This window comes from Antechinus flavipes, chromosome 1 (assembly GCF_016432865.1).
Source record: "Antechinus flavipes isolate AdamAnt ecotype Samford, QLD, Australia chromosome 1, AdamAnt_v2, whole genome shotgun sequence".
In the NCBI taxonomy this organism is placed as follows: domain Eukaryota; kingdom Metazoa; phylum Chordata; class Mammalia; order Dasyuromorphia; family Dasyuridae; genus Antechinus; species Antechinus flavipes.
The window spans coordinates 342,653,343-342,672,981 of NC_067398.1; the positions used below are offsets into that span (position 1 = coordinate 342,653,343).

The window sequence follows — 19,639 nt, forward strand, 5'->3', positions numbered from 1 at the left end:
AATGGTTCAGACACCCCAAAATCATCCAGGGTCCAGCCGAGTGTTTTGTGTTCTCTCTGCCTTCAAGGGGGCTTTTCTGGCCTGGGAGGGAAGAGTGGAAGCTGTCTTTGTTGAGGGAGAGAGGTAGTAGTGTTATCTCTTGTCCACAGTAACTTGAGGGGGAGGTCAGGGCTGGGGATGGCCCTTAAAGATAGGGATTCTGTTGTAAGGTTCTCCCTTAAGACATGTATGACATATGGGCTTAGGGATGGGAGATGGTAGGGTATCTTCTGTTAAGTCTAGAGAGGCTCTCAGACTAGATGAGGTCTCACCCACTTCCTCTACTCCCCTCCAAAAAAAAAAGTTCCTGAGGAAGGAAGGAAACAAGAATTTATTAAAGTATCTACTATATGCTAAGCACTGTTCTAAATACGTTACAAATATCATCTTGTTTTGATCCTGGAAGCAACTCTGGAAATTATTATTATTCCCATTTTACAGTTGAGAAAACTGAGGCGGGTTGCAGTTAAGTGACTTTCCTGAGATCACGTGGCTAGAAAGTGTCTGTAGAGAGGGAAGAGGGAAGGGAGGGTTCACCCAGCTTGAAAGGGTGGAGTGCTTTTTAAGTCAAAGTGATCCTCCCTACTTTATCAGCAGATCTGATACGTGGGAGAGGAGTCCTCCAGTTTCACTGAACTGGGGAGATGGGAAGTGGGGGAGTAGTTTCCTCTATCTCCATTGGGGTATCCCTGAGGACAAGATTAGACGTTTCTCTGGATTTGTTTTTGTAATTTCAGGTTTTCATAGTTTCCTAAGCATTTCACAGATACAGGCTCAGAAGTGTTGACCAGACCTCCAGAGGGAGTTTCTGTCTTTACTCTAGGCCAAATTCAGATCTGAAGGGAGGATGGCTAGAGACAGGGAGGGCAGGACAGGGTTCATTCCCTCACTGGAGGGTCCCCCGCAGACTGGGTTTGGGGCTGCCACCCATCCCAGGGTGAGGGAGAACTGAAAGAGTTGACACTCAGAAGAGGGACTCTAGCTCTGTCCATATCTGAGAATGGCTTAATATCTAAACACCTTTCTACAAAATCCCTTGGCTCTTAGACAGAAAAAGGTGCCCCAGGGAGAGGCCATATATTCTGGCTTCCATAGCTCTGGGCTGCTGGAGCTAGGGGCTGGACCAGATGACCCTAAGAAGGCTTCATGGGTAAAGAGTGGGGACAAGACAAGAGATATATATTGTCCACTCAGAAGTTGATGCTTCATTATTTTGTCCTTCCCTAACTCCTCCCTGGACCTTTATCCTTGGACCTGGGCCCATGCTTAGAACTACCCAGTCTCTTCCTTTGCCTTGTAACCAGTTAGTTTGGTTTGATTTGGGGCTTAAAGATTTGAGAGTTTGCCAGACCCAGCTTGGGATAGATGACTTGTGTGAGAAAGGTGAATCCATGCCCTCCCCCTCAAGTCCCCTGAAGTGACTCAGGCCCCATAGTCCTGAGTTATCACACTCCCCCCAATGACTCAGATGTCCCTTCCAGAGCCCCCCGGTTCCTCAAAGGTGACTCAGTCATCCCCTCCACCCTTTCAGCCGTTATCTTTCCCAGCCGGTCCTCAGACAAAGGGTCTGGCCCCCGCCCTGCCTGTCCCAGTCCCCTGGGTCCCCCAGGATCCCTGGGCCGGGGGAGGAGGTAAATAAGAGGCTGTCTGTGCTCTATTAGGGACAGAAGGTGGAGGCTGGAAGTTGCTTACTTGTACTCTCTCCCGACGGGATAGCTGTGTCCGTGTGTCCATCCAGATGGCTCGGTCTGGGATTACTGCCCAGCCTCCCAGAGCCCCTCCGAGGAGTCCCCCCTGGGCAGGCACGCAGGTCAGGTTGGGCTGAGTACCTTGTGTAACCAGGACTCTGGGCTGAGGTGGGGGTGACCAGAAGCCTTAGGGTAAGGGACGTGTCTGAACTTGGAGACAGATATGTGAGTAGGATTTTTGGACCAGGCACGTGTGTAACCAGCGGGGCGAGGGCAGGAAAAAATCCAGACATGGATTGGGGTGTCTGGTCCAGAGAGGGGGGAGATTTGCAGGAGTGGGTAGGAAACCATCAACTTCTGTGTAGCCATCCTGGTTCCTCCTTTCCGGAACCTAAACTTTCTTCCTGGATCCTACTTGGAATCTTGTATCTTTTTTTCTTCGCCTCCTGTCCATCATAATCAGAGACCTTTGAAACCTGAGAAAGCAAGGAGCAGGCTGAGGTTGAGGGACATTTGTTTCCTCTTTGGGCCTCAGGACTGAGAATCAGGACTTTAGCTGGGCTGTTCCTTGTCCCTCAGGCCCTGCCTTGCATGAGCCCTGAGAACCTTAGGGAGAAGGAGGGCGAGGTCTTAGGGAGTCTCAGTATCTGTGGTACATCCTGAGCTCTTCCTGTCTCTTCTCTTTGCTCTGGGCCTGTTCCCGTGCTTGGTTTCCCAGAAGCAGGGGAGCCATGGGAGCAAGACTGCTCCCCTCTTTGCCGCTCCCTTTCCAAGGAGAGCTCTCTTCTCCTTCAAGGACTGGCGGCTCAGTAAGGATTGTCCCACATGAAGCTGCCCTCTGCTTTCAGTTCAGGAAGTGCGTGTGGGTCCCGAGTCCAGCTCCTTCTGGCTGTGTCCCTGCAGACTGGGTGTATGTGTTGGGGGTGGGGGATGCCTTGCCGAGTGACAATAGGGGCTTTTCTGTCGCCCTGGGATGGGTATTCTGTGAGTCATCGTGCCCCCAGGGGTGGTGGGATGCTGTCATACTGAGCCTCCTGTCCCCTACTTGGCACAGGCCAAGGCCTTGGACAATGGTTGCCCCAGTGCGCTCAAGGGCCGAGTCCGCCTTCCTGCGGGGCACACAGCTGGCCATGCAAGGAGTCAGAGACACTGGAGTGGAGACGAGGGTGATACCTCAGTGAGTCCCGGGCTTCAGCTCGTCTCTCTGTCAGATGGGGCTGAAATGAGGGGGGAGAGACATCACTGGGCAGGTCTTCAGGGCTGGATCCGGCTGGCCAGGATGACAGAGGGTGTGGCGGGCAGTCAACTGAGCTCCCTGTTCAGCAGGAAACTGGCTTCCATGCTAGGAGCCAGAGCCAGGCCAGGAGAAGAATGTCAGCAATGTGATTTGGCTGGGACACTCCCTCCTGCTGCATTCTCTCCCAGCCCTCACCATCCAGAAGGAAGCTGGGAAAGAAACTCTGGCCTTGGGCTCCAACCCTCCCCAAGGGTCCCCCAAGGAGGGGAGACGCAAGGACGGAGGTCTTTCCCTGACTTGGGAAGCTCCCCATCGCCTGATGTTAGCAACTGGCTCCTGAGTTCTTGTTGGGATGGTCTGTTCCAGGACTGGGCTTGTGTGCGCCTAGCCAGGGACTGAAACCAGGCAGGAGGTAGTTGGAGTATGTAGCTGAGCTACAGGGGGACTTAGGGACCGTGTCATATAGGGGTGGGAAGTGGCGTTTGCTTTCCTCAGGAAGGGAGAGGGAAGGGATGACTGGACGTGCTTTTGGCTTGCTACTATCTTCTGCCCATCCTTAGTTCCCACTTGCTCAGTGCTGGAAGGAAGAAGTGTTAGGGATCAGTCGCCATCTCCCCTTCCATCCCTGTGGCTTTCCCAGCCAGTTTAGCCCAGGAAGGACTGACCCTTGCATGCACTCTGGCTTCCTGTTTCCCCTATTCTAAGGCAGAATCCAGGGGAAGAGACCTCTGAGGCCGTGAGAAAGTGTCTGTTGGAGAGTTTCTGCTGGGAGGCCATGTTTGCACATGTGTGTAGAATCCATGGGGCTTTTCTCTGCCCTCATCCTCCTTGACTGCAGCACTGGATCACGGACTGGAGTGTCAAACTGTATGATGGGAGGAGCACTGGGCTTAGAGACAAGAGAGATCAGAGTTCTCATTATGATTCTGGTACTGAGCTAGGTGATCACTTTAACATTTCTGAGCCTGCTTTTCTCATCTGTAAAATGGGTTAGGAAAGATTCTGGGAGTAGTGGATAGAAAATCCACCACAAATATCTGGGAATATTTGGGTTCAAGTCCTCCTTCTGACATGTATGACTTGTATGATTTTGGGCAAAGCATTTTAACCTCTTAGTGCATCCAAACCACTCCCTACGTCCATAAAGCAGAAGAGCACCTATCTGCATTCACAGAAGGATTTTTCTCATTGGGAGTTTCCCGTACCTCACCATCCAGAAGGAAGCTGGAAAGGAAGGACCTTTGGCTCAAACCCCTCCTCAAATGTCCCTGGAGAAGGGGAGATGCAGGTACAGAGGTCTTATCCTGACTTAGGAAGCTCCCTATCACCTGATGCCAGCAATTAGCTCTGGAATCTCTTGTCACAAATATGGTTAAAAAAAAAAAAAAAGGAAAGGGGCAGCTAATTGGCGCATTGGACAGAGTACTGGTCCCAAAGTCGGGAGGATCTTAAGTCAGACACTTAACACTTCCTAGCTGTGTGATCCTAGGCAAGTCATTAACCCCAACTGCCTCACCAAAAAACAAAAAACAACCAAACTAAAAGAAAAAAAAGAGGAATAAAAAAGTCAGGATAATTATATCTATAGATCAATAAGGTATAAAAAAAATATTGATGTATAAATCTCAGCTGTTAGTAAGAGCTAACATTTGAATGACACTTTAAGTTTTATGAAGCAAACTCATCATTTCTCACAACAAATCGGTGAGATAGCTGATATTTATGTCCCCATTTTACAAGATGAGAAAACTGAGACTGAGACAGTTTGTAATTTGCCCAAGCTCCAAGGTAGAAGGCCAGCATAGTATAGTGGACAAATATTTGACTTTGTAACCGAAGCACTTGGTTTCAATCCACATACTGACTGAATGATCCTTGGGTACCCAAGTCATGAAACTGCTTGGGGATTTGGCCAGAGATGTTAAACTCTCTCTTTTCCTTCCCTGCCCTCCCTCCTCACCACCCCCAAACCAGCAGTTCAATTCACAACCCTCTTTGAGTATAGAGGGAATGAATCAGTTTAAAAGGTAATTGAGGAATATTTTATAAAGTGAAAAAATACATAGATAATAGATGACATTTTAAAATTAAGTCTGTTTGTAGTTTACAGGGAAATTTATAGTGGTTCCTATTTGACTTTGTCACTATTGCTTTAAGCCCCAAATTCTTAAACTATGGTTTTCAATTCCACATGGGGTTGTGTAACTGAATGTGAGAATTGCAAAATTATTAATTATCAGTAAATGTTTGATTTGTATACGTATTATATGTATGTATGTATATGTGTGTGTATATATATATATCCAGAGTCATGTAAACATTTCTCTAGAGAAAAGGGGTCACAGGTGGAAAAAGTTTAAGAAGCTCTGCTTTAGGCAATGTTCTAAAATTGTAAATTGTGGAGAAGCTGCTGACCTACAGTATTAGAGGGAGTTTCCTTATGTGAGGAGTTCCATTTATACCCCTGGAATCACAGCATGTCCCTGTGCTACACAGCTAGTAAGTCTCAGACTTTTCCTGACTCCAGCAAGCTATCCACCACACCTTCTAGGCTATTGTGAGATTCAAAGAAGATAAAGTATTCATTGTCCTTTGCAAACTTCTTAGTTCAATTTAAACAAATGTTAGTCATTATTATTGTTCTCCCCTTCCTTCTATATATTCCCTTCCCCCTTATTTTTGGATCACAGGGTCTTGGCTTTAGAGCTGGAAGGGATCTTAAGATAATCTAGCCCTCATTTTGTAGAGGAAGAAATTATGGTTTAGAGAGATTAATTGACTTGGCCAAGGTCACATAGCTAGAGACTAACAAAGATGGAATTTGAACTTGCTCTCTCTGTGACACTCATTCTCTTGGCTATCTTTCTTCTGGGTTTCTTCTATGGTTCATCATCTATCTCTTCCTAAATGTAGGTATCTGCAATGAGGCTTTATGCTTAAATACTTCATTCTCTATATAGTATCTCAACTATATCTATAGTTTGTGTTATCATCTCTGACTCTCACAGGGATATGGATCTGTATTATAATTTTAATATCTCTTCAAAACTCCAATCCTGAATTTCATACTGACTGCTAAACATCTCCACCTGCTTATCCCATGAAGTGCTGTAAAATTCACCATGTTCATAATGAAAAAATTTTTTATGTATTTTTATTTAAATTTTTTTTATTAAAGCTTTTTATTTACAAGATATATGCATGGGTAATTTTTTAGCATTGACAATTGCCAAACCTTTTGTTCCAATTTTTCCCCTCCTTCTTCCCACCCCCTCCTCCAGATGGCGGGTTGACCAATACATATTAAATATGTTAAAGTATAAGTTAAATACAATATATGTATACATGTCCATAAAGTTATTTGCTATACAAAAAGAATCAGACTTTGAAATAGTGTACAATTAACCTGTGAAGGAAATCAAAAATGCAAGCCGACAAGAATAGAGGGATTGGGAATTCTATGTAGTGGTTTACACTCATTTTCCTGAGTTCTTTCGCTGGATATAACTGGCTGCTCTATTGGAACTGATTTGGTTCATCTCATTGGTGAAGAGGGACTCGCACATCAGAATTGATCACCATAGTATTGTTGTTGAAGTATATAATGATCTCCTAATCCTGCTCATTTCGCTCAGCATCAGTTCATGTAAGTCTCTCCAGGCCTTTCTGAAATCATCCTGCTGGTGATTTCTTACAGAACAATAATATTCCATAATATTCACATACCACAATTTATTCAGCCATTCTCCAACTGAGGGGCATTCACTCAGTTTCCAGTTTCTGGCCACTACAAAAAGGGCTGCCACAAACATTTGCACATGTGGGTCCCTTTTCCTCCTTTAAGATCTCTTGGAATATAAGCCCAGTAGAAACACTGCTGGATCAAAGGGTATGTACAGTTTAATAACTTTTTGAGCATAGTATGGAACTAATTTTTAAAAATCATCAACATTGTCCATTTTATTTTCTGAGATCCACTCTATCCCTTATCTGTTCATGGACTATTTTTTTCTCTTTGTTTAAGTTTTATGCTTGGTCTTTCTTTTTTTTTTAATTGTAGTTTATTTTTCAAAATACATACAGAGATAAGTTTTCAACATTCACCTTCACAAAATCTTGTGTACCAGATTTTTTTCTCTCTCCTCTTCCCTCTCTCTCCCTGTCCAAGACAGCTAGCAATCTGATATAGGTTAAACAAGTACAATTCTTCTAAACATATTTTTGTATTCATCATGCTGCACAAGAAAAATCCGATCAAAAAGGGGAAAAAAATTGAGAGGAAAAAAACCCAGGCAAATAAATAAAAGGTGAAAATACTATGCTTTGATTCACATTCAGTCTCCATAGTTCTCTCTCTGGATGTACATGGCACTTTCCATTACAAGTTTATTGGAATTGTCTTGAATCACCTCCTTGTTGAAAAGAACCTAGTCCATCACAGTTGATCATCACATAATCTTGTTATTGTGTACAATGTTCTCTTGACTCTGCTCACTTAGCTTCAGTTCATGTCTTTCCAAGCTTTTCTGAAATCAGCCTGCTTATTATTTTTTTATTATTATTTATTTTACTATAACTTACTCAGCCATTCCCCAGCTAATGGACATCCACTCAATTTCCACTGTAACTAATTTCTAATCCCATTCCCAAACCTGACCATCCTTTTGACTTCTCTCTTTCTGTTGAAGGTGATGTGGGAACTCTGAAATTGTCTCTCTCTCTGACTTTGGGGATGAGCCATGAGGTAAAGCTCTTGAGAAGTTCCTTGAAGGAGAGATTCTCCTTGAACCTGCCCTAGGGAACCAAGATAAAGTAGTTTCATTCTGTTATCTTGGTGGGACTAGTTGAGTCCAGGACCACTCCTATTTAGATCTACCTAGCTGGAGATCTAGATTTCTATCAATCTCTATTGAACTGAAAATTGGCTCTACCACTCCCAGTAAGCTGTCCCATTCTACTGGAAATCTAGATCTGGGGGCAGTAACCTTATTCAATTGAAACTTCAGTCTCAGATCTCTTTAAAAGAGCAACTTTGGGGCTCATTCCTTGCAGAGGGCCAAAAACTAGGACATGCCATGCCAAGGAACTTCTCTCTCTCCTTGGCATAGCTGCCTTCGAGGATCTTCTGCCCTCTGAGAAGACATTCTCTTTTCAGAGTTAACCCCTCTTTATCTCTCTGTCGGGACCTTGCCACTAAGTCAACCTCCTAGCAAAAGCTGATTTTTCCCAGTGCCAATAAACTTCTTTTTGCAAGTCTAACTTTTTGGATTCATAAATTCTTTTACAAAGGATCTGTGCCGACCAGAAGGGGTTCTCATAACTCTCTGCCCTGCGCCAAACCTCATCAAAGGTACCATCATCATGCACCAAGTCACCTAAACTCAAAATTTTGCAATTATCTTCCAGAGATATTCTGGAGTCAACTCAGGCAGACTCAGGACAACTGATTATGAAATTTTCAGTGTGAGCATTTTACACCTTAAAAATATTCAAATGCTATAAAACTAGGCTTGATTTACTGTTTTGTTGATTGTCCATCTAGACTTAAGAAAGTGGTGGAGAAAATGTTAATAATGAAGATGAAATTTAAAAATGTGTTTTGTGTGCATTTTCCCCTCCCCATCCCCTATTTACCAGCACACAGTCCTATGGACTCTTTCCTCTCCTTTGTTTCTTTTCACCATATCACGTACCATAAGGCAGCTAGGTGGCACAGTGGATAGAGCATCACTCTTGGAATTAGGAGGACCTGAGTTCAAATCCAGCCTCTGATATTTACCCAGCTGTATGACCCTAGACAAGTCAATTAATCCTGATTGCTTCAGAAAAAAATCACACAGTTACATCCTGTCAATTCTGTCTTTCCTAGTGTCTGTTCTCCATTTTTACTGCCTCCACCCCTAGTCTAAATTCTCATCCCATATCTGGCCTGAATTATGGTATTAGCTTTCTAAACATTCTTTCTCATCTCTAGTCCCTTCTTGCCTGAATCATTCTGTGCAAGTTGCCAGGTTAATTTTCCTAATGCACAGCTCTGAATAGGGTGTTCCCTGTTCAGAAACCTTTCAGTGGCTTCCCACTGCCTGAAGGATAAAATCTAGACTCTTCAGCCTGTCTTTCCAAGCTCTCCACTGTCTGGCTCTCCTCTTATAGTTTTAACTACTTCTTTATGGATCTGCTCTACCTTAAGCTTTTCATATTCCTTGAATATTTTCCTCAATTTCCTTCATTACTGTCTTTCTGTAAACCTGAAATATCCTCTCTGGCCCTAGTTTTCACCTATCAAAACCCTTTGCTTGTCTAAGGATTAGTTCAGGCGTTATATTCTCCTTGAAATATTTCCTGATTCTTCTCTTTGACCTGCCCTTCTCTACCCCTAATAATTATAACTAGGTTCCAATTAGTATAAATTTTGATTCTTAATGAAGCTTGTACAATGATCACATTATTCAAATTTGTACTGCATATTTCTTTGGGCTGGAAACATTTGCCACATTTTATCCATGTACAGCTTTGAAATAGTGCAAATTCAAATACTTGTAACCATTTCATGAGATCCATTATTCCATTAATTGGAGCCTAGTTGAATTAGAATAATAGTTGGCATTTATATAACTTTTTTATTTTTAATTTTTTTCATTTATGTAACTTTTTAAAGATATTTCCTCATCTACTAGTCTTATGAAGTAGTTAAAGGAAGCATTATTATATTTATTTTAAAACAAATGAGTTTATGTGAAGTTAAGAGACTTATCCAAAGTCACAGAGTAAATGCAGAGGTCATTTAGCATACAGGTCTATTGACATCAAATCCTATCTCATACTTATTTTACTATTCTATGTTGCATCTCTCCTTTGGGGTCATTTAGACATAGACATAGAATTTCAATAATGTAAGGAACTTCTGGTTTCAAAACTTCTTCCAGCAATGTAGATCAACAACTTGTCAGTAATTTATACCTGGGAAGGGCTGGGAAGTTAACCAGCTTGCCCTTGGTCACATAGTATGTGCCTGAAGCTGGATTTGAACTTCAGGCTTCCTGACTCCAAGACGGACTATTCAATACTCCAAGCACTTTATATATCTCTTATGTACTTATCATAAGAGAGCAGTTTTTTTCAAGTGGTAGAGACTAAAGCCAGATTCCTGGCAGTTGAAGAGTGAGTGAGTGGGTGGTGAGTAGTGAGTAAGCAGGCAGATAGTGAGTGAGCAGAACAGTGTAAATGACTCTTTAAGAAGCTTGGTCACAAAAAGGAGAAGGAAATGAGGTGAGAGTAATAGAGTAATAGAGGATGTAGAGCCTTTTTTATCCCCGTAAAAGGAATGGCTTAAGTATGTTTATAAGCAGAAAGGAAAGAGTCAATTGAGAGGGAAGGATTGAAGATGCAGAAGAAAAAGGAAATAGTTGAATGAAGTAAGCTCCTAGCAGGGAGGGGAAAAAGTAGATGGGATGAATAATTAACCTTGAGAGCAGAAGTTAGGAGAAAAGATCACAGGATAATGTTGGAATTTCAGAAGTCAATTTTACAGATGAAGAAACTGAGGCCCCTAGAGATTTAGTGACCTGCCCAAGATCTTTCCACCCCACCAGTCTGGGTGAAGCTATGGAGAAATTTTGATGGGGAGGAGATAATCTTGAAAGAGTAGGTGGGGTAGAGTGGGTGGAGTGGTAGACTAAAGACTGAGTTAGAATCATTACTGTGCAGCATTGTTCAATGGAGATGAGTAAAAAGGGTTGTCCTGAAGTTGTGACGTGTGTGCCTGCAATACAGGTGCATTACATCTATGGGTGTCTATTTGTCCATGAACAAAATGTTTGTATTTACAAGTGTCTGGGATTCTCTCAAGAACCTTTGAGATATGGTTTTGTATTATAAGCCTAGATCAGAATTTTCTGTACCTCTACCCTCTTATAGATACATGCACATATATACATATATATTATACACATGTGTATGTATATATATGTGTATTTTGATATCTTTGTTTTTACATCACCTTCATTTCTCAATCTATCCTTCTTCTATCCCTCCCCTCCCCTTCCACTTTCAGAGAGCCACCCCTTAAAACAAATAAACAAAATATCAACTAACGAATCAACTGAGTTTGATGGTATCTGTGATGTTCTATATCCATAGTCCCCCACTTCTGTAAAAGAGAAAGGAAGGAAAGGAAGAACATGTTTTTAGTTCATCTTCAATGCTAGCCTTGGTTCATTATAATTATAATGTTCAGTGTTCCTTTTTTCTTCCTATTTATATTATTGTATCCTTACATTTACTTTTGCTGGTTCTGTTGGCTGCTCTTGCATCGGTTCACATCAGTTTTCCCATTGTTCTCTTTGATATTTGGCTTATTCATCATTGTTACGACACTGTAACATTGTTACATTCATGTGCTGCAGTTTATTTAGCTGCTCCCTGGTTGATGGGCATCTACTTTGTTTCCAGTTCTTTGCTACTACAGAAAGTGCTGCTTTAAATATTTTTGGTGTGTATGGAGCCTTTCTCTCCAGTGTTGACTTCCTTGGGGTGTTTATGTCTAGCAATGACTCACCCCACTTCTTTTAACAGCAGCTGGGGAATCTCAGCAGTGTGGGTTAGTGAAAAGAACATGGGATTTAACTGCAGATCCAGGTACTTATTAGTTGGGTGACCTTGGGCTAGTTAATTAGTAGAATGTATTCATTTATTGTCACATCCTTTGTACTTAGCACAGTGCTGGACAGTTTGATAAATGTTTTTATTACATTTTAGTTAACTCATTGAATCCTAAATTCCCTAAATCCTAAAATTCCTGAAAATTCCTACAATATCTATTTTACAAGACTGATGTGAGGAAAATGCTATAAAGGTATGAGTTGCTCTTATTCTGGACATGCCTGAGGAAGGAGAGTGTGAGTAGCCTCAAGGACCAAAGCTTCCACATAGTGCAGCTCTTAGCTTTATAGACAAGGAAATGGAAATTCTACTGTTTCTTTTCTGGGCTGGATCAGTGAGCCTAGTCCTTCTTCTTCTAAGCCTCAATTTCCCTTTGAGTGACTTGAGGGAGAAAGGCAGGGGATGTTTCTTCCCTCCCCCCCCCCCCCCCCCAGCCCAGCCCTTTCTGCCTGTTCTTTGCCCAGCCCCCTCCAGCTGGCCTGAGAAATCGGAGCACCTGGGCTGCCCTGGCCACACCTCGATGTTTAATTCAGCACCTGCCCTCTGCTGCCTCTGAACTAGCTGAGGCCACTGTTGCTTGCTTGGGGAGCTAAGGGGTGGGAAGGGGGAGGCCTTGCCCCCCCTTCCCCGGGGGCTCTTTAAGATCCGGGATGACATCCTGAACTCTTACTGCCCTGAACTAAAGGCTGCCTCCCTTGAAATGACATCCATCAGCCTCTGAGTACTCCAGGTCTCCTTTCCCCTGACCACCATCTCGTCGGTCCATCTGTCCAAAGAAGCCAAGCATAATGAGGAAGGTAAATCTGATGATCTGATGGATAAGACTTTCATAATATGTTCCTCAAGTTATGGTCTTTGGATCCTCCATTGTTTTGGATAAACTGAGCTCTAGATCCCCTTCTGGGGCTTAATAGACGAAGGTCTGGGCAAGTCAGAGGCTGATGTTGATTCTGGTGGCGGGGACAGCTGAGAGAGGCCGGGGCAGGAGGCTGGGGGCGCTCGGAGAGTCTTGCTGCTGGGAGCATGCTGTGTTTGGAGTTTCTTCTCCACATTTTTCTGAACCTAGGCTTGTGGTACTGGTGAGCTCTCTGTGTGTGTATGTGTGTGGGGAAAGCTGACCAGCTTAAGTCAGCTGGGGGAGGCTCAGGCTGCAGTTGGAATGTTAAGAAAAAACAACCCAAGGGTCCGTGCCAGGATCCCAGAAACACCCATGAACACAGACAGCGCGGATCTACTTCCACATATCCACGCTGATCATGGGTCTGTAGAATGTCACAGGCAGAAGAGACACAGACCTTCAGGGGTCCTCAAACTATGCCCACGGGCCAGATGCAGCAGCTGAGGACATTTATCCCCCTCACCCAGGGCTATGAAGTTTCTTTATTTAAAGGCCCACAAAACACAGTTTTTGTTTTTTACTATAATCCGGCCCTCCAACAGTCTGAGGGACAGTGAACTGGCCCCCTATTTAAAAAGTTTGAGGACCCCTGCAATCTAGACCAACTCCCTCATTTTAAACATGGCAAAAAGGAGGCTCTGAGAGGGGAGAGGGCAAGAATTGAAGACTATTTCTAGTGTGACACGGCACACAGAGAAACATACACTTCTTCATTACCCACGTGAATGTGGACAGATGGACAAAGGCTTAGAACTGATATAGATCCTATTGAGAGCCAGTATGTGGGGATGAGGCAGGGAACTGGGGGAGGAGGAGATTTTGCTGAAGTTGGGAGAGAGCTGAACAGAGGAAAGGTTACGAAATCATGAGTTCAAGAGGCATCCTTCCCTCCTCTTGCCCCGGCCTGTGACCCTGCATTCCTTCGCATAATTGTCCTGGTGTGTATGCACATGGAAGCACCCAGGTGCTGACAGCTGGAGGGGAGGCCACGCTGGCAACCTGCCAGCCTTTCCTGGGTACCAGAGGATATGAGGCGGGGCATGGGACTGGGGCAGAAAGGGAGGCGAGATCCTCATTTACCCTTTAAAGGGGGGACGGCCTGGGCAAAGCAAGGGTTGGCTGGTTGACCTCCAGGGTGTGTGTATGATATGGTGGGATAGAGATAGAGACCTGCAGGAGAGTCTTTAGGCCTCCTGGGGCCCGGCTGTTGTTCTTGGCCTTTCAGGAGTGGGATGTAGACAGATGCCTATCCCTTGGGAAAGCCTGATTCGGGGAAGTCAGAGAGGAGTGGATTCTTGTGGATCCGGGCCATGGGTGTAGTTAGGGAGCTACAGAAGACCTGGAGGGATGTGGGTCTGAGCAGCGGGAGAAGGGATGGGACCTGGAGAGGCCGTGGGTCTGACTGCATCTGAGGCTGTGCTCAGGGTTTTCCTATCTGTCCGTCCATCTTTCCTCAGGATGTGCCTGGAACGCCCCGGGAGCTGCGCCCACGTCTCTGTCACCTCCACAAAGGCCCCAATGGCTATGGCTTTAACCTGCATAGTGAAAAGTCCCGGCCCGGGCAGTACATTCGTGCCGTGGATGCTGGGTCACCTGCTGCCCACTCTGGCCTTCGGGCCCAGGACCGGCTAATCGAGGTGAGCTCGCTGCTGCGCGGGGCTCTGTTCCTGTGCCCCCACAAGCGCGGGTGTTTGTGGGGGGCGGGGGCGAGGATACACATGCATGCAGGGGCCCGTAGCTCTAGCCTGTGTGGGGCTGGGGGAGGGGGAGCCTGACCTGCTGTGTTAGGAACCTGAGCTGTGTGGCATTAGTCATAGCCTTGGCTGTGTTGGTGGCTCTGATAAATATTTGATGCAAAACCTGGTGCTGGAGGTGGGGGAGGAGACGGGGATGGGATAAATAGGGTCTCAGGGAAGGTAAGGAAGCAGGCCTTAGCCCTGACTCCTCTCCCCTGGTCCCCAGGCCCTCCCCTGGCCTTTATCCCAGGGCAAGGAGCTATGTGTACCCCCGACTGCGGGGGTGCCTGACTGGAGGGGAAGTTCTCCGCTTAAGGGCCCTGCTTTCTTGTTCACTTGTCCCTGTCCCCCAGGTAAATGGCCGAAATGTGGAGGGACTTCGCCACGCTGAAGTTGTGTCCAGCATCAAGGCCCACGAAGATGAGGCACGGCTGCTCGTGGTTGACCCTGAGACTGACGCCTACTTCAAGAGGCTACGGGTAGTGCCCACTGAGGAACATGTCACAGGTGTGCACGGGGAGGGCGGTGCAGAGAGAACCTAGCCCGGTATCCTCTCTTGCGGGGACCGTCCATCCTGCCTATTTAGGGTAAACTTGGCCCTGTCTATTCTAAGAGCATCCAACCTTCATCCCATCTGCTCTGGGGATGCTTAGTTCCCTCCATCCTGTGTGCCCTCAATCCCGTCTCATCTTCCCTGAGGATCTTTGAAACCTTAGAAACTCCCAGGAAAATGGACCTTTTCCATCTTGAGAACTCTCAGTCATATCCCCTTCTGTCTTAGGGACTTGTGTGATTTGGGGAACGGGTCTTCCATCGTGAGATTATGGTGGCTTGGGATGGGATCGTGTTCTGAGCCTAACCCCGTTTCACTGATGGGTTCTGTTTGGTCTCTGCAGGTCCGCTACCTTCCTTGATTACCAATGGCATGAGCCCACCCCAGGTGAGCAATCAAGTGACCAAAGATCCAGGAGAAATGCACGTGGTAAAGGGAGAAGGGGAAGGAGATGAATGCTCTAAGACACTGGGCACTTGGGTACCGTAGCTTTTTGGGGCTTCAGCCCCACCTGAACCAGCAGTGGGTGTATGCCATGGGACAAGGGATGAGAGGCTGGAGTGATCCTTGCTTCAGCCCAGGTTTCCCTTGGAAGGCTTTGTTTTTCCTCCCTGTGGAATGGAGGCAACTATCTCTAGAGTTACCTCCTGCTGGGGCTTGTATGAGGGTAGGGCTTTGGCATATGTGTGAACATCAACTTTTGGGACTCAAAGAAAGAGCTGAGAGTGATTCATGTCCCGACCCCACAGATCAATGGTGGTTCGACTTGCTCGTCTCGGAGTGATCTGCAGAATGTGGACAAGGACGCAGAGGTAACTGACCAGCTGGTCACCTGACAGACAGCCTCTTCTACCCCCAACTTCTCTTTCTAAACAGTCACTTTCCCCTAGCTACCCTGTTTCTCTTTCAGTCGTCCTTCCCTTCATCCCTCCATCTGTCTCACTTCTGTTCTTTGTACTTCTGCTTTGACTACTGGACACTGAGCCAGAAGTATGGCCTTGGGCCAATGGCCTCACCCATGAGAACCGCTGGCAAAAATCCCTTAGACTGACACCTAGATATGTTAAAAAGAGTAAAAGGGGGTGAAGGGAAGGTTGGAGAGTTGTCCCACAAGGGGAAGGACTATCTCATTATGTAGAAAATTCTTCAGTCTGGATGACTGTTGGGCAGAGAAGTTCTAGAAGGCACACTTGTTGAATTATGGGTTGGATTAGGTGACTTTTAAAGTTCCTTTCGATTCTGAGGATCTCTGATTTTTTTTTTTTTTTTGGCAACCCCACATTGATCCATAAGCTGTTGTGATAAAGAATTGAAAGACCCAGATGAAGGAATGAATAAAAATTCATTTATTAAGTGTGTGCTGGATGCAAAGCACTGTGCTAACTTGGGCACATGAAGAGAAAGGCAAGATAGTCTCTATTCTCAAGAGGCTCATATTTTAATAAAGGGAGATAGCATAAATAGGAGTGTTCAGTGGCTGGTCAGATGGCAAGGCTGTGAGGTTATCAGGGGAGCATAAGGCACATGGCAATGCATCTTTTTGAGTGTTATTTCTGTTGATAAAATTATATCTGTTTCGGATGTTGAATCATTAAATGGTAGGAGATAATCTATAAATTGGTTCATTCACTTCTGGGAAATGGAGAGTTGATTGTATATTGAGTCTTCTGCTCTTAGCGAGATGACTTCCAGAGAGACGGGCTGGTTGCCTGCTCTCCTCCTGTTCAGACGGCTGCTCCTTTGTGGGTGACCCATCATCCCAGAGGGAAGGTTCAGCTCTTTGCTGGGAGCACCGTGAGCCCCCCTGAGCATGCACTACTCCAGGAAAAGTGCAGGACACAGAGGGATATCTGTGGAATGACTGTGTAACTTCTGTGTGGGTACATTCCCCTGTGCATAAACAGCAGCCAGCAGCTTATTTCTCCACTGCCTCCCTCTTTTTCTGTTAAGTAAGAACAGTGGAGATGGGGGTTGATGCCTCCTGGGAGAATGTAGGGGTTTTGTCTCTGCTCCTTCTTAGCCTTGTGTCTGTCCCACAGGACAACGACGTGGCCAAGAGGGACCCATTCCAGGAGAGCGGGCTGCACCTAAGCCCCACCGCGGCAGAAGCCAAGGAGAAGGCCCGGGCAAAGCGCGTCAACAAGAGGGCCCCGCAGATGGACTGGAACAAGAAGCGAGAGATTTTTAGCAATTTCTGAACCCGTTCCTTCCCCATCCCCCACAGCCAGTGGCTCCTCCTGCTTCTCCCTGAAGGAAGGGAACTAGGAACTCCCTGCCAGGAGCCACAGGCTTTGTGCTCAGCTGCCCCCACCCTTCCTGAGGCCAGAGCTCCGGAGTAGCCCCAACCTGTATCCGAGGAGCTTCAGGCTGAGGTTGGGGGGGGGACAACTTCCTTTTGGTCCCTGCTCGGTTCTCCTCCCCAAGCCCTACTGTCTGCCTGCACCCTTGCTGCTGGAAGAGCCAGTCCCTCCCCACTCCCCTCCCCGGAGCCTCAGTGAGACAGAACCAGAGAATGGGTCGTTAGCTCCAGGAGTCAAACCTGACCCCAGGGACTGAACCTTTGCTGAAACTCCTCGTGTTTGTTCTTGTCAATCTGGGGACTTATTCCCTGAGAGGAGGGCAGGAGAGAGAGAAAGACTGAGTGAGACAGAGAGCCAGAGAGAAACAAAGAAAGATAGAGGCACAGTAGAGAGAGAGAGACCCTTTAATGTTATTGGATTTTTTTTTTTTATTGGCTAGTGGATTTAAGGGAATTTTTGTGTTACACATGTTTTCATTTACTGCCAGGAATCTCCCTTCCCCCACAGGTTCTTTGACATACATTCTCTCTGTGTCTCTGTCTTTCTCTCTCTCTGTCTCTCTTTCTCTGTCTCTGTGTCTGTCTGTCTATCTCTCAGGCAGCAAAACAAATCTCTCTGCAGTTCTTTCCTTCCCTCTTTCCTCCTCCATTCCTCTCCTGTTAAAGTCAGAGGGACTAGGGGGATCAAGGCCAGAACTGGCCCCAGTTTGGGGCCTCTCAGGAGGTTGCTCCATGTGGAGATGCTGGAAATAGCTCATGGGACCATCCTGGGCCCCGGAGGCAAGTAGGGGCCCAGAATTGAGGGGTCCCATGCTCCTTATCACCTAGATCTGGGTCTCTTCTGAGCTTTGCTGCCTTTGCTCCACGTGGACCCAGAAGCTGGGTCAAATCCTCGTCACTGGTGGGACACAGATCCACCCTGCTCTGCATGAGCCTCATTGGGCAGTTGGCTGCTGCACCTATTGGCCCTTCTAGCACCTATTCTTGGAAGGGCTGAGTTGATGACCAAGGCACCTACAGCTTCTGCATCTCTTGCCCTGCTTTTCAGACTGACTCCTTCAATGCTTCGAGCCTCCTTGGCAATTGCCACCCCTACCTTGGACAGCCTCTTGCCTTGGAGCCTGGAAGGCAAGTAAACTAGGCCTTTGAGGAGTTTTTTTTTTTTTTTTTTAATTCACCAGTCTTTCCAGTGGCTGATTGACTTGTGCAGAAGATGGATATTTGGGCTGGGGATGTTTGCCTCAGCAATTGTTAAAATGCCTTTGGGGGTCTTCTCCTCTTCCCAAAGCCACTGCCAACTAGAAGCCTCCTGGTCTGAAGCCACCCGGGATAGGCCTGGAGGAAGATGGTAGCCAGGGCTCTGCTGGGGATCAGTCTCTGTTACTGTTTTGTAAATGTTGTAAAAGGTGCCTTAGGATTGTCTGGGATGTCCCAGCCCATTCTGGGAGGACTGAGTTCTGGAGGTGGGTGGGGAGGGGAAGGGTCTTAGGAAAGTGCTCAGGGCTGGGGTGGGTAGGTAAGGGGAAACAAGTCAAATTTGCTTTAGCAAAGTTTGCTCTGTTGTGTGTGTGTTGGGGGAAAGGAACGAATTTGGAGTGAGGGTGAATGAGGGATTATCATGATGAGCTTGGGTCAGGAGTCTGCAATTCATAGCAGTAACTAGGGTCCCAGAGCTTATGGAGAGTTTGTTTTTTTGGGTTTCATACCCAACTGTTCCCTGAGGAAAAGGGCCAATCACTGACTGGAGAATGTTCTCCTGGTTATTTGGTGCTCCTGGAAGAGACAACCAATGGATGGAGTGATTTTGGCACAAAAACTCAGAATTTAACTCACTGTCACACTGTGGTATTGGCTGCTATAGCCTCCAGGTGTAGGGTTGAATCTACCTGAAGACAGGATTTTCCTTGCATATAAAAAGCAAGACACAGAGTAGACTGTCTCTTGTATGAGGGCCAAATGTGATGGGCACACCCATAGGCATAGACCTCAGGAGAGGGTTTATGGTGGCAGTTACAATGGGGAAGGTAGGACCAAGGTTACTGCTCAGCTGAAATCAGGTATGCACGATTGCAAATGCAAAATTAAGCTGCCCACTGCTAGGGCACCCTAAATCACCTATCATCTCTCTCTTTCTTGTAGTGTGATAGTACAATAACTCTTCTTTCCCCTCCCTCCACTTACTTTGAAAATCAATGCGAGTATAAGCTGTTGACATTGTAAGCTGTAATGTGCACTGTTAACATCAATAATAAACTTGGAATTGCCATGTACAGTATAGATAGGCTGCTAAGCTGGAAGCAAGGTTTGTTTTGTTTTTGTGCAACTCAGACCGCATCCACCTGGGGTGAGGGCCAGACTTCCAGCAGCTCCCCCTGGGTATTCTCCCATTTTGGAGGAGGGGAGGAAGGTCCTGGGCTCACCAAGCACTGTGGCTTGGAGTTCTGAGACAATGCTACCCGGAAGCAGGGGAAGGCAGTTCTGGCCTTCAGTGGCCCCTCAGCCCCAACAAGTGTGCCCAGATACGCCTG

General features: G+C 46.1%; 1 protein-coding gene across 1 annotated transcript in view; it reads left to right on the plus strand.

Annotated features, from left to right (window-relative positions):
• Window positions 1-19,408, plus strand: part of NHERF2 (NHERF family PDZ scaffold protein 2) — a 34,360-nt gene extending 14,952 nt beyond the window's left edge. Inside the window, exons 3-7 of the mRNA XM_051969512.1 lie at window positions 13,981-14,160; window positions 14,613-14,766; window positions 15,156-15,199; window positions 15,562-15,624; window positions 16,852-19,408. Coding sequence (XP_051825472.1) covers window positions 13,981-14,160; window positions 14,613-14,766; window positions 15,156-15,199; window positions 15,562-15,624; window positions 16,852-17,010 — 600 coding nt within the window. The 3' untranslated portion in view covers window positions 17,011-19,408. The remainder of the gene's footprint in view (window positions 1-13,980; window positions 14,161-14,612; window positions 14,767-15,155; window positions 15,200-15,561; window positions 15,625-16,851) is intronic.
• The last annotated feature ends 231 nt before the right edge of the window (window positions 19,409-19,639 follow it).